The following is a 13,687-nucleotide window of genomic DNA, read 5'->3' on the forward strand; positions in this document are numbered from 1 at the left end:
GCAGTGATGCTCACACGGATAGGATTGTCCTGGTGGATGCATTCCATCTGCTGCCGAGGGATAGAAACACCATCAGCATGCATCATAGCGGTAGGTACAGTCTTAGGTACAGCATGTCACGGAACAGGGCCTCGTAGTGACGAATCTGTCAGAATATGTACTTGTGTATGTATGATCAAAGTAGTTTTGGGTATCGCTTGGTTAAAATACACATCTTTTCGTCTTCGACGCCATCAATCATTGTTGACTCCCGCGCCTCTAGCGGCATCAAAACCCAAACGTCCATGTCTTTCGCAGCCTCTCTTTTTGCCCTACCCCTTCACTGCCAACCTACTTCGCCAAACATTATGAAAAATCCCTTGTCGTACTGAAGGCAGTATCCCCTGCAGATCAAGAGAAGAAGAAATCAGGCTAGACTACATACATACGCCATGTTAATGCCAATGCCAATGCAAAGTAAAGTATGTATACACAACAAACTTGGACCTGTTCTGTCCGCCGGTCCGTGAGTGTTAAACGCCTCGTGCGCCGGAACCATGAAAAATTGAAAAGCAGGCACATATGTCGGCCTGCTTTCCCGAGGGTTTCGCAGTTACCCAAGGGTGCCTTGGCCGCATGCCAAGGTCTATCTAGATGATGTGGATCTAGATCGCTAGTAAATAAGGGGTGGTCTTGGAGGGTATTTGTGGGGGATGTCATCTTGGGAGATAGGATCGATTTCTGAGATTGGTGTGCTCTCCCTAGGAGGCAACTGCCAAGCAAGAATCCAACACGTTGTCCAAAGACATCAAGTCCGTGGAATCTGTGCCTTCCCATCCCCATTGCTCATCGACATCCATGGGTTCAGAATGCAAAACACCGTTGGTGAGCGCATTGTTGCTGTCGTTCGTGTTGGCGACACCGTCCATATCGATGTCCATGCCTTCCGGTGGCTTTCGGTCGTCCACCCATGAGTAGTCGTCCCAGTGCTCAAGTTCGCCTTCACGGTATCCGTAGAGCACAGATTTGGTGGCTATCGGGAACAAGCCCATACCACAGTCGCCAATCTCCAAGGCGAGGCGTAAATCGGCCATTCCCAGGGGCGGTCGGTCACCAGCCGCCTTGGCTTCAACAGGCAACAGGCCGGCTTTGTCTCTCGATAGTTCGCCGCGCATGAGCGCCTCTTCTTCACGTCGTAATTGCCGTTTGTATTTGTGCGTCTGTACCCAACCAGGTCCCGCGCCGAAGCCTGCGCTGTTCGATTCGCCGGGCCCATTACTCCGTGTCTTGGCTAACACTGAGGACAGTAATTCTTTGATGAAGAATTCCGTTGCATGAGTGACATAGTGTGCCGCATCTGAAGCATGGCCGTTCGTGAGGCCAGCTTGGAAACAGAACGGGAGCATTTTGGATTCTATGCTTGCAACATCCGGGAACTCGCCTGACTCAACAGCCAGCGGTTGGGCGTATCGTTTTCGAATCTCTAGATCAAGGTCTAAAAAAACATTTAGTCAGGGCGCATAACTTGGCGACAAATGCAATCAACTTACTCATCGTCTTATTGATACCACCAGCCGCACTGGCTGGGGGTTCGGGGGCTTTGACGGCCTTCCCTCGGTGGTGGTCGGAGAACATTTGGGCCATCGATTCGAAGGGATCGAACTATACCAAAGTTAGTCAAGGCGTACTCAGCGGTAGCGGATAACACGGCGACACCGACATCATTATGTACCAGGTCCTTGATGCGCCTGCGATCACGACTCGGTAGCTGCATGACCTCTCCCTTCAGTCTCCTCTCGGCGGCATCGCCAGTAACAGGCTTTGCGCCAACGCCGGTGGTGGGCTTATCGTTGGCGGAAACCCATGGGGCCAGTCCCTGATCAGGCATCTCCCTTGTGAGGTTTCCGTATATGGCAGCAATGAGCTGGTTGTGCAGATGTTCCTTCTCGCCATTGGGGGATATTAAAAGGGATCGATTCGTTCCGAGTATTCGGCCTGGTTCAACCGACCTGAAAATGAGTGTCAGCTTGGCCAAGTCTCTGAAGGATAAAGTGAAAGCAACAGGCACGTACCCAGGATGAATTGGGTGGTTGAGTCTTTGTATATCGTCCATTGTTCGGGGCCAATGGCAGCCTTGAGCGCGGTATAAAGCGGTTCTAAGTCGATGCGAGCAGGGATAATCTGGGAGGTCTTGACCTTTTGCGCCGATGGGGTCTGGACGGTTATTGATTTCAAGGTCGGGGTGGTGAGATGCCCCGACGGGCGGCTCAATGCCGCGGGGTCGATGTCGGGCATCTTGGGCGGGCGTGAGGTCGAGGTTGAGGTTGATGGTGATATGGATGTGGTGGTGGTTGGTGGAGCTTAGGTAATCTCGCGATCGCGAATGCGCAGTCGGTGGGTGGGAAATGGAGAGTAACCGCGCAGTCGCGTGCAGCGAGCGCAGGCCAACGCCAAAAATGCCTTAAAAGCCCATTCACCATGTGCCCAGATGGGATGCGATCACATTTCTGGTGTTATACTGATGAAAATCCCGTGTCGAGCGTTGGGCTTCGATGTCTTTGGCAAGACGCTGATGCGATTTTGGTGGTGGAAGATGGTCTGACGTTGTCCGTAACTTTTGGTGCAGTAGCTGGCAGCAGTGGCCGAGTGGGAAAGCCCCCCTTGTTGCATCCCACACAATTTGCGGCTACTTAGTGGAGGCTCTTTTGGCTCCGATACATACTTACCAACCTCCAGACAGTATGTAACATCCAGCAAGCAACCCCAAGTCAAACATAAAGTCAACCATGGTCACTTTATTCCATCAAGCCAACTTTTCATATTGTATACTCGATGAAATCAATCTGGTCTTGACCCTCCCACAAGGATGTGTCTGCATCGATATCTACATACATACATACATACATACATGTACCTACATCCCAATCCTCTAATTCTCAAGCTCTGATGCAGCTCCTGCAGCCATCCATAGCCGAAGGATACTTGCATGCCAAGCTCCATATTGGCCTTTGGCTATCAAAAAATGGGAACGTTGAAGCTCCATGTAAGTATCGGAACCAGAATTTGGGGCCGGTATTGTTTGTCTATGCGCGCCCATCCTTCCCGGGATGCTGTCGACCCCCATGACCCTGTAGAATACAATGCGCCAGGCCGCTCGCTTTGTGTCGTTTCCGGACATACATAAGTGAGTCCTCAACTATGACCGGTGAGTATAGTTGCCTCACTAGTTAACCTGGTCGAAATGGCAATAAAAAACTCTCCAAAGTCAGAATATACTGCACCTAGGTACTGGCCAAACCTCCGAGTAACAACGTGCCCAGGTGGTTTCTTGTCACTTACACGGAGGAGAGCAACTCGGCGAATTAAGTAAGGCCAACATCAGTGTACTTTGACAACCTGCAAGACGAGAAATTTGAACGTACAAAGATTTTGTATAAATATAGCAACATCAAATACAGAATACTGTCATTTGTGCTCGATATCTGCGATATAAACATGCCAAATCAGCTACAAGACTGCCTTCATTTTGTCCTGGGTTTCGAGGTTGTCGATGCAATTGATGCATATAACCGCCCCGTCTCCCCGGCCTATTCTGATACAGTCATAGCCTGGCTTGGCCCTCACTGCTTAGGCGAATAACCTAGCGAACCCCGCCAAATTGACGCGCTTGCAACTGATCGCGACCGGGGAAGCTTCGATAAAGCTGATAAAGCGCCCAATGTCAACAAGAGAGCGGCAGAACCCCGACATCGATACGCAGAGCGGCTGGGCCCAGAAGGCGAACACCATTGACGGCTTTGGATCCGCACCACACACCAGGGCGAAGCCTAGCAAGATGCGACCATGGCCTCCGTGTCGTCTTCAGACAAGGACCGGCGCATCAATGTTAGCATCAACCGTCTAATCGCCCAGCATATCAGCCCAAGTGCCAATTTGACGAACGAGGATATCCAAGCCCGCCAGAAATTCTACGCCGAGGAGATCAAGGCGGCATTCGACCAGTAAGAATAGCCGATCTCACCTGTCTCGCTGTAAATCCACATGCTGACTTCCTACAATAGGAAGCCATCTTCGGCTCTTGCGCCCGACATTAACCATGCATCTGACCTCATCAAGCGAAAACTGGTCCAGACCAATCCCGGCCAGGCGTTACGATTCTCCAACCTTTATTCGAGGCTTCTAGCCCTGCCAGTGCTAAACCAAAAATGGGGCATCCTGTACCTGTTAAACCAGCTCGCTGATTCCCCCGATCCGCAAGAGGATGACCCCGAAGCGTATGAGGAGTACATAGCAGAGGAGCGGGCGGAGCGGAGGCAGAAGCTCGAGAGAGGGGACAGGCATGCAACGCCTGAAGTGAGCAGGCTAGGGGCAAACGCAACACATCCCAATGTAGAGGATGACTTCCAGCCCTCGGCTCTTCGAAACGTGGTGCCAGCCCCGAGACAGCCACCACCCCGAGAAGAGCAAATGGCCGATGAGACAGACCCGGAATCGATGGCCGATTCTTCAGGGGCCGCAGCATCTAGCTTTGGCGATATGAAAAGGCAGATGCTTAGAGAACAGCAGCTGCAGAGAGATCAGAGGGAGCAACAATCGCGGCCCCAGACTCGAGACGTCTTTATCAAGTCACAGCTACTATCCGACAATTACACTGCTATTGATCCTTCAGAACCTACTTTACTACGGGATCTTCCATACACTTTACAAGGTCTATCCTCAGCAACCCTGCCCTTTGGCAAGAACTACACCTTGAACCTGCCGCGCAGCTTGCCTACACCCTTGGTCTCTATCCTCAACACCCTGGCAGAGCCGTCCCTCCTCTACCGCACACTAGAAGACTTTGTCAAGACACCAGACAAGGGCCTCTTGAACCAGAGTCTACGCGCAGCCATTAGTAATGAGCTTCGCGCGTACTTGACACTCGTTGTTACCCTCGAGGGCCAAATACGGACTGCTCTTGCCAACATCGACGACAATGCGCCACGGAACGGTATAGGCAAGGCCGGCGTGACTTTGAAGAGATGTGTGGTATGGACACGTGAAGCGACCATGGGCCTTAGGCTCATGAGCGTTATAGCTGAGGAATCCAAACGGAAAAGGGGAGGTCAACTTATCTCCTTAATCCATGCCTTCTCATCGTCACATGGAGACCCCATTGTAGGCGCTTTTGCTGAGCGACTGCTGACGCCGGTGACGCGCCCGTTCTACGACATTCTGCGGCACTGGGTCTACGATGGAGAGCTATCAGACCCCTATCGGGAGTTCTTTGTTCATGAAAATAAGGAGGAGGAAATGCCCAAAAACAAGGCCGGCTCCTCGAATGTTTGGGACGACAAATACCGTGTCGTGAAGGAGATGATACCCTCCATTATTACCGAAGAGTTCGCGATGAAGATCTTCCTGATCGGCAAGTCGCTTAACTTCATCCACCACTCGTGCGGAGATGCAGCTTGGGTAGAATCCTACTCCAAAGAGTCTTCTAAGGAGCTACGCTATGGTGATACGGCAACGCTGGAGACATGGATTGACGACGCATACAAGACCACGATGCGCCGTCTGTTGCATCTGATGACATCGAAATTTCATGTATTCGAGCACATCGGTGCACTGAAATCGTATATCCTGCTGGGACAAGGCGATTTTATCGCGCTGCTTATGGAGTCTTTGGCTGCCAACTTGGACCGACCTGCTGGCGCACAGTACAGGCATACACTGACAGCACAATTGGAGCACGCTATCCGCGGCTCCAATGCGCAATACGATAACCCCGAAGTACTGCGACGACTTGACGCTCGTATGCTACAACTGAGCCACGGCGACATTGGCTGGGACTGTTTTACGCTGGAGTATAAGATCGACGCTCCCTGCGATGTGATCGTCTCGGACTGGGGTAACAGACAGTACCTCAAGGTCTTCAACTTCCTATGGCGCATCAAGCGGGTGGAATTCGCGCTGGGTGCGGTCTGGCGCAAGGTCACTACGGGATCCCGTGGTGTTCTTATTACGAAGCACAGCGCCGTGCAGCAAACCTGGAAAACCACGCAGGGTGTACTGGCGGAAATGGTGCACTTTGTGGGCCAGCTACAGTACTACATTCTGTTTGAAGTCATCGAGGCATCGTGGACTGAACTGCAGGCCAAGTTGAGGCAAGAGGACATCACGTTGGATGACATGATCGAGGCGCACACCAAATACCTCAACTCGATTACGCACAAGGGTCTGTTAGGCGCCCGCCGCCGACGCTTCGCCGGGTCCGAGTCGGCCGAAGACGAAAACTCGTACATGATCCAGCTGGGCGAGCTGCTGCGGACGATGCTCAGCTACCGCGAGTGCGTGGACGGGCTGTACTCTTGGTCCGTGTCCGATTTCATGCAGCGCCAAGAGAACGATCTGATCACGACGTCCAACGTCACGCAGCGGCGCCGGGGCGGCGGCGGGAGCCAGGAGGAAGAGATCCCCGGCGGGCCGACGTCCGAGTTCCCCGTCCTCCAGGAGCGGCTCAAGCACCTGGGCGACCGGTTCCGCAGCAAGCTGCAGCTCTTGCTGGGCGATCTGGCGTACCAGTCCGATGTAGATCTGAGGTTCCTGGGTGTCAGCATGAACTTCAACGACGTATATCAGCCGGTCCGGCGGAAGGCCAAGGGCACACCGGCGGCGGCTCCATCCGCCACGGCTGAGAAGGATCGAGGCGGAAATGGAGGGGGGTGGAGAAGAGCGCAAAGGCCTAGACTTGTTAGTATTACTGTATGTATACGCACGCTGGACGACTTGGACGGAAGACTAAAGAATGCTGTACCAAGCAGGAAATTTGCATGGATGACACGACTTGCAAAAGAGAAAGATTGCCCCCAAAACCGTTCGATGTGCAAGCAATCTGCCAATGGCCTCCGACCTATTTTCGATTATGCTCGGGTTTTCGTGCTCACTTCGGGATCCCAAGGTTACCGCCCCTCTGGTCGTCGTTCTGGGCGCTTGGCCTTGTTTGCCGGAAGCGACCGGGCCTGGCTGGCGTGGGTTGCGGCCCCACCGAAGCGCCGGCCTCACCCGCGCATCGTACCACAATCTCGTGATTCTTGAAGCTTGAACAGCAGATTTCCCGATATTCTGGCCTCGTGAGTCTTTCCGAATTCGAGCTAGAAACAAGATGCCAGATGGATACCACCCTCCCACCTTCCAACCCCACGCTCCGAGTATGTCATTTAAGTAGCGTTGCATGCTTCTGTCAATCCCTCCATATGTTTGCATGTAAGTGTGTGGATTCCGGGGTCTGACCGCAGCCTACATCATATATCGTGCCATTGGTTCTCGCCTGAGATTGTTATTCAAGTCCCTAAAGAGGCATCCTCATCATTTGTTCCTATATTGGTATTTCCTTTACACAGATTGAGAAGTCGAAGATAAACCAATTGCCATGGCTCCTCAGAAGATCCATGTCAGCCGCGAAGAGCTGTACACGGACATTCATGCCCGTGTCAAGTACTTACACAGCTTCCTCGACTTCAACAGCCGTACGTACCAACATTCACACACTGCAACCCTTACACTTCGCGACCATCCCACTTAGAGATGCGCAAAGAGGCACTACTTGAGAGCAATTGGCTAATATACACAACCGAAAACTACAGAAGACATAGCCGCCCTGCAGTCGTGCGCCAAGTACTTTAAGCAGCTCATCCCGGCCGTCGTCAACATCGTCTACCAGAAGCTCTTAGCCTACGACCTGACAGCGCGCGCCCTCTCGACGCGCAGCACCACCACCCCAGGCAATGTCCCCGCCTCTACACCACTTACGCCCATGGCCCCCGGCACCAGCAACTCCCAACAACAACAACAACAAGAAGAGCAGTTCCTCAGCGAAGCCTCCCCTCAAATCCAGCACCGCAAGCTCTTCCTGCGCGCCTACCTCTACAAGCTGTGCTCCGACCCCAGCGCCCCCGAGCTGTGGGAGTACCTCGACAAGGTCGGCATGATGCACGTCGGCCTCGGCCGCAAGCACCCCCTGCACATCGAGTACGTCCACATGGGCGCCTGCCTCGGCTTCATCCAGGACATCCTCACCGACGCCATCATGTCCCACCCCAAGCTGAGCCTGCAGCGCAAGACGGCCTTTGTCCGCGCCATCGGCAAGGTCATCTGGATCCAGAACGACCTCATCGCCAAGTGGCACGTCCGCGACGGCGAGGAGTTCACGACGCACGGCAAGAAGAAGCAGCACCGCCACAACCAGGACGGAAAGAACGAGGAGGAAGAGGACGACGAGGACGACGATGATTCCGATACCATCATCGAGCAGGAGGGCTATCTGCACGGCAAGAAGATCCTGGACGATATCGACGAGACGAGCGAGCAGTCTTCGCCTTCGAGAATACCGCGGCCCTCGTCGTATGAAGGCGGGGGCGGCTGTCCGTTCAGTGCCATGGCTCAGGGCGTCGAGGGCATGAAGATATCCGGCAACGGGTCGTCGGGGCACCCTGACATCAAGCTCAACAAGTCACAATAGAGTAATCAGCAGTGTGGTGTATAGATACTGGTAGTTTATATTATTACGACTTGGTAATTGTAACCTTGAAGTGTTCCATTCATATTGTGTTGCCGCAGAACAGACGATCCGTTATATTATGCGGCCATCCGGCAACATCACCAGTCTTGTGTTATACCGTAGCTCCTTGGCCGCTTGTCCAACGATGAAAGGACCAGTATAGTACGGTGGAACAAGCGTACCACATCAGCCTGTCATGCTATCTTGTCCTCTAAGATGATTACGTTCACGATCACAATATTCACTATCGCATCACAGTTCAAGTCACTTCGTAAAGGCAAATTGGTAAAATGGGTTGTCATATCGTCATTCATGCATACGTTCGTAAGACGTAGTCATAGGCCTAAATAAGCCGTGAGTCTCTCCTCCGAGTAACTCCTGATGGCTGCTGGGAAATGGCCATCCCTAATGATCCGATCCGTAAACCCCCTTCCGTTCCAAAATTTTGTGTTTCCGTCCTAGTCGAGTACAAGTATGCCGAGGCAACCGTGCCTGTCTATATCTACATGTCTTTCAATTCCTTGCTGTCAAGAAATGATGACCACCTGAAATAATAATCTTTAAGTATCCGTTTCTTTACTTCCTTCTCCATGAAACTTTGGCCGTGTCGTGTTTGACTCGAGCCCATCTTCCAAAGAGGTATAAACCACCTCCGTCGCCGATACCTCGTGCAGAATCAAGGCTGTATAGAGCCTAATGATTATGACTATCGGGTGGCTGAGAGGTGCTGATGATTCTCGCCCAACGGCCCTCTCAGTAGTGGCCCAAAAAGCCCGATAACCTGATGGATAATTCCAAAGGTTGAACCAATGATGGCAAGGAGGGTGTGTAAGCCATCAAGGGGTCGGGATGTTTGTTGTGATCCGTATCGCCTGAAGCAAATCGGCTGATATGAATAGATAAGTGTAGAGGAAATCCTAGCTGGGTGTCTGCCAATGTTCTTCGAAGAACCGTGGCTAATGACACTTACGCCAAAGCAAAGCGCGTATCCAGCTGAGCTGGGCGAAGTCTGCAACCAATGCAACCATTCGATGAGATTCGACGTGATATCCAGTGTTCTCAACAAGATTGAGCCACATCAGGCCGAGCAAATATGCAGCATGCGCTAATAGCTGCTAGATTGGTTCGTTCGTGGCTCTTAAACGTCTGTCATCTCCGTGTCGGGGGTATCAGGTGAAGTGTCAAGGGTGAGAGGCGTTCTGGGTTCCAAAGACTCATCGGAAGGACCCCAGTTGCCTTCATATACGGTAGCACCAGCTCGCTGCCGAGCGGCAACCCAGTGCAGAGAGCGCAGCTCAAGGAGTTGCGAGACCGATGGTCGAGAGGCAGGGTCCGAAGTCAGGAGCCACCTCACAACATTGTCCAGGGAGTTCGAGTTGTCCGCATCCTTCATGAAATCGGGAGGGTCAAGAAGCTCCGACTTCTTGGCAGCACCAAAGAGGTTGCCGGAGTATCTGCCAGCGTTGCGGAAAGTGTAGCTGCGGCGAATGGGTTTCGTGGAGGTGCCTTCATCCGACGAGCTGACACTACGGTCAGTCTCGTCAATTGGCATGCCAGTAGCATCCCGCACCACCGAGTTGGCGTCCTGGGTCAAGACAGGAACCTCGCTAAAGTCGTCTTTCCTCAGAGCGGTCCAGGTGGCGCCATTGTCGGGCAGCTTGACATTGGCAGCGATCTCGAGCATAATGAGACCAAGAGAGAAAACGTCGGCGGGCTTCTCGATTTCTCCGCGGAGCACCTCCAGGGCCAGGTACTCACGATCTCCCTCGAAGTCGGGGCCCTTCTCAATAGGCAAGGCCGCAGCCATACCAAAGTCGCCGATCTTGAGAGTACCCTCAAAGTTAATGAGGATGTTTGCCGGCTTCAAGTCCAGGTGAACAAATCCAGCATTGTGGATGTGCTGAAGACCCTGCGATGGATGTTAGTGCAAGACGCTTGCTAGATAGTAAATGGGGGGTCTTACCTGACACAATTCCAGCATAACCTTCCAGATGCGGAAGTCGTCGAGTCTACCCTTGACGCCAATCTTGGCGAGGAAAAGATCGAGACTGCCCTCTTCACAGTACTCGGTTTGGATGTAAAGGTTGTTCTTCTCCTCCCAGCTGTCGATGAGCTGAACAATATGTTCGGCGCCGCGAAGTGCCTCAAGAGCGGAAACTTCGCGCATTCTAAGCGCCCGGTCGCCGGTACCCTTGAAGGGAAGCCGGAGTTTCTTCACGGCAAATACGTCGTGAGGAGAGGGCGACTTGGGCGTGTGTGTTGGGGTGCTAAAGGACCCCGATTGGTCAAGTCCTTCAGGTCGAGCGGATTTCACGACTTTATAGACCTGAGAGAATTCGCCCTGGCCAATGTACTCAACCTTTCCAAAACGGTCGAGCAGAGAAGCATCTGCTTCTTGAAGGCCCAGCCCATTCGTGGGGGTAATAGCTCGCCGTTCGGAGAACAGGGGAAATGCTTCCTGTCGTGTTGTAGGGGTGGCAGGCGGGAATAGTGACTTCCTACCACCAACGGAAGGAAACAAGAGCCTATCATTGGGGTTTGAGATGGACAAGCGGCTGGCATCTAGTGATGGTACAGCTTCGAGAGGTGTCTTGGGTGATGCCTTTTCGCCGAAGTCTATTCGTTCCAACGGACTCGCTGCAACCACGGGTAAAATCTTAGCTAACTCGACTCTCTTGATAGTTTTGCTTGTTACGGTCATAGTCTTCGTCTCGATCGGCGAAGGTGTGGAATGAGGTCCACGCTTGGCTCGAGTTTGACTGAACGACGGTAAAGAATAGGAAATAGGAGTAGAAGTCGCTGGAACGGCGCTTGGAGATGGTTCTGAAGTTTCGTCGGCCGAGACTTCACAAACACCCACAATACTGTTGCAGGACCCCTTGGATGGGGTATACTCACAAGTTGAAAAGGTGTCTTGGTGCTGCCATTTGCCGATACCAAATGCAGAAGTGGGGACAGCAGCGTGGCGGTTGGCGGTTGGGCTGTCGTTCGGAGTGGTGCTTTGAAGGTCTTCGTCAAGGAGCTGTTGTTTGGTCGGAGTAGGAGGGAGGTCCAGATCAGTAGTCATGAAACTGTCCCCGGAAGTGTCAACAGGGCTAGCTCGCCCGTCATCACTGTAGAGGCTTAGTAGGCTGCCCTTTCGAGTGTGTCTTGAGCCGAAGCCACTGAAAAGGCCGGGTCGGCTAGCCGGCTGGCCGAACGTACTCTGGCCTTCGTTTTGACTGCTCATGGGGTTAAAGGGGGTAGAGGGTGCGCCAAAAGTGTGTCTGATGTGCTTGCCGCGACCCTTCATGGCGCTGCCAGGTACCGGCTGCGGGTAGGTGGCAAAACCATTGTATTGCTTCTTGCAGGGCGTGTCAGGCACGGCAGCTCCGCCGCGGCCGGTAGGCTCAAGCTCCGGGTTGCGCGTCATCTTGGAGACCAGGCCAGTTGAGGCAAAAGCACCAAAGAATGGCTTAGCATCTTTGTAGTCAGGTGTCGATACGCTTCCCACATTGCTGAACTCGTCGTCGGCAGTGGGGCGGACTGCACCGATGGGCAAGCTCTTGGACCAGTTTATAGGAGCCCTTGGCTTCTCGCTTATCTGCGGGAAATGTGTAGGCGACTCATCCGGGATGCTTGAGTTTGACGACGATGCCGTCATAGTACGCGAAAGAGGATGAGCCTGTTGCGACTGTGCTTGTTGCTGTTGTTGGGTGGTGCTGTGAACAGACGGGTTGAGAAGAGGCGTTGGGGTCCCAAAGGGGCTATCGCGTGAAGGAGGAGGCATGTAGTGGTCCAGAGACAGCCGCGGTCGGCCCTTGACGGGAGTGCTCGTACCATTGTTCTGGAGTTCGGCCAGTTTCATGGCAGCCTGGCGCTTGCCCCAGGATGTTCGCTCTCGCTGCTGCAACGTTGACCTGCGGAGAGAACCAGCACGTCTTGGTACTACAACCGTTGCAGCAGGGGACGCGCGGGACTCCGTAAAATAGTTGTCGCCAAGGGAGCCGCCAGTCCAATCGTACTCTCGTGTCGACTCGTCATGGATGTCAAAGTTTGGTGACTTGGGACCCTGCTCGAATACATTGAAGTCGCCTCCGAAGCTCGAAGGACCATAACTCCTACGTTTGGCCTTCGGGCTGCCGAAGGTGGTTTGGTCGAGATCCACAGTCGCGTCGCTGCGCTTCAGCGGGCTAACTGTCGCAGTCGGCGTAACTTGGCCGTCAGTAAATCGAGGCATTGTTTGCGATGCGCCGGACACGTCGAGGTGCATGCTATGACGGCTCTTAGCCTTCTCAAAGCTTCTGCTCCTGGGTACCGGGCTCCGTGTGGCGCGGAAGAGGCCAAAGTTCTCCTGGCCGGACGAGTCTACTTCGAGGGATGAGGGTGTTGAATTGCCAGCAGTCGAGGGCGCGGCGTTCAGAGCGCGTTTTGATGGACTTTTAGGCGATCGCCTGGATGCGCACTTGGATGTACCAAGTCCCGAGGGGCTGACAAGTTTGGATGAAGACTTTCCGGATCGGAGGGATAATTTTGCGCTGGGTCGGAAAGGCGTCGCAAGTGGCGTATGCGATTGCGAAAGGATCGAGTTTGTTGTAGGAGCTTGCGCGTTGGTTGGGCTGCTGAAGAATTGCTGCGAGGCCATGCGACGCAGCGATGGTGACGCGGGCGTGGGCGATTGCTGCGACGCGGAAGAAGTGCCGGAAATGTCAGAGCTTTGCGAAGCACTACGCGAAAGGTTGAATTTGGATGGCGAGCGCGAAATCGAGCGTCGTAAGGTGCGCACAGCTGACTGCACATCAATGTGGTTGTGATGTGTAGGGCTGGGCAGCGTCAGAGTGCCTCCACCGCTGTTTCCAAAAGACATGGTGCTGGGCGGAATGCGCAGAGTCGCGTGGGTTGAAGATTAAAGCGCTTTACTGTCGGCAGGAGCACACAATGAGAGCGGACAGGACAAGAGTTCCGTCAAGACTCGGCGACAACCTCCAACGGTCATGTATTGCTGACCATCAAAAAGGGTATGCGTTGTGAGATGCCTAGACTGCAGAGCGTAGTGTCGAATTGTTGTTGATTGTTGGCGGTTAGGTACGTCGAGTAACAAACAGCTGCGTAAGGAATGCGGGCTGGAGTAGCGAGTTTTGATATGGAATGCGTCCACTTTGCGGTCCGTCGCGTCCAGAAAAGAGAGTT

The 13,687-nt window shown here is 53.4% G+C and overlaps 4 protein-coding genes across 4 annotated transcripts; 2 read left to right on the forward strand and 2 right to left on the reverse strand.

The window, feature by feature from the left end:
* Nucleotides 1-740: 740 nt before the first annotated feature.
* PG986_011077 (uncharacterized protein) lies at nt 741-2,274 on the reverse strand (the record flags this gene model as incomplete). Its single annotated transcript, XM_066847299.1, has 4 exons — nt 741-1,474; nt 1,530-1,641; nt 1,712-1,988; nt 2,048-2,274. The coding sequence occupies 4 exons, from the start codon at nt 2,272-2,274 to the stop codon at nt 741-743; spliced, it is 1,350 nt and encodes a 449-aa protein (XP_066696790.1).
* A 1,548-nt stretch (nt 2,275-3,822) lies between these two features.
* Nucleotides 3,823-7,056, forward strand: PG986_011078 (spindle pole body component alp6; the record flags this gene model as incomplete). Its single annotated transcript, XM_066847300.1, has 2 exons — nt 3,823-3,980; nt 4,041-7,056. The coding sequence occupies 2 exons, from the start codon at nt 3,823-3,825 to the stop codon at nt 7,054-7,056; spliced, it is 3,174 nt and encodes a 1,057-aa protein (XP_066696791.1).
* A 334-nt stretch (nt 7,057-7,390) lies between these two features.
* Nucleotides 7,391-8,479, forward strand: PG986_011079 (uncharacterized protein; the record flags this gene model as incomplete). The annotated part of the gene is made up of 2 exons (XM_066847301.1): nt 7,391-7,487; nt 7,605-8,479. The coding sequence occupies 2 exons, from the start codon at nt 7,391-7,393 to the stop codon at nt 8,477-8,479; spliced, it is 972 nt and encodes a 323-aa protein (XP_066696792.1).
* A 1,177-nt stretch (nt 8,480-9,656) lies between these two features.
* On the reverse strand, nt 9,657-13,364 carry PG986_011080 (protein kinase protein; the record flags this gene model as incomplete). The annotated part of the gene is made up of 2 exons (XM_066847302.1): nt 9,657-10,427; nt 10,482-13,364. The coding sequence occupies 2 exons, from the start codon at nt 13,362-13,364 to the stop codon at nt 9,657-9,659; spliced, it is 3,654 nt and encodes a 1,217-aa protein (XP_066696793.1).
* Nucleotides 13,365-13,687: the final 323 nt, after the last annotated feature.

The sequence above is a fragment of the Apiospora aurea genome (genome assembly GCF_038362705.1).
Source record: "Apiospora aurea strain CBS 24483 chromosome Unknown utg000007l_segment0_segment0, whole genome shotgun sequence".
Taxonomy (NCBI): Eukaryota; Fungi; Ascomycota; class Sordariomycetes; order Amphisphaeriales; family Apiosporaceae; genus Apiospora; species Apiospora aurea.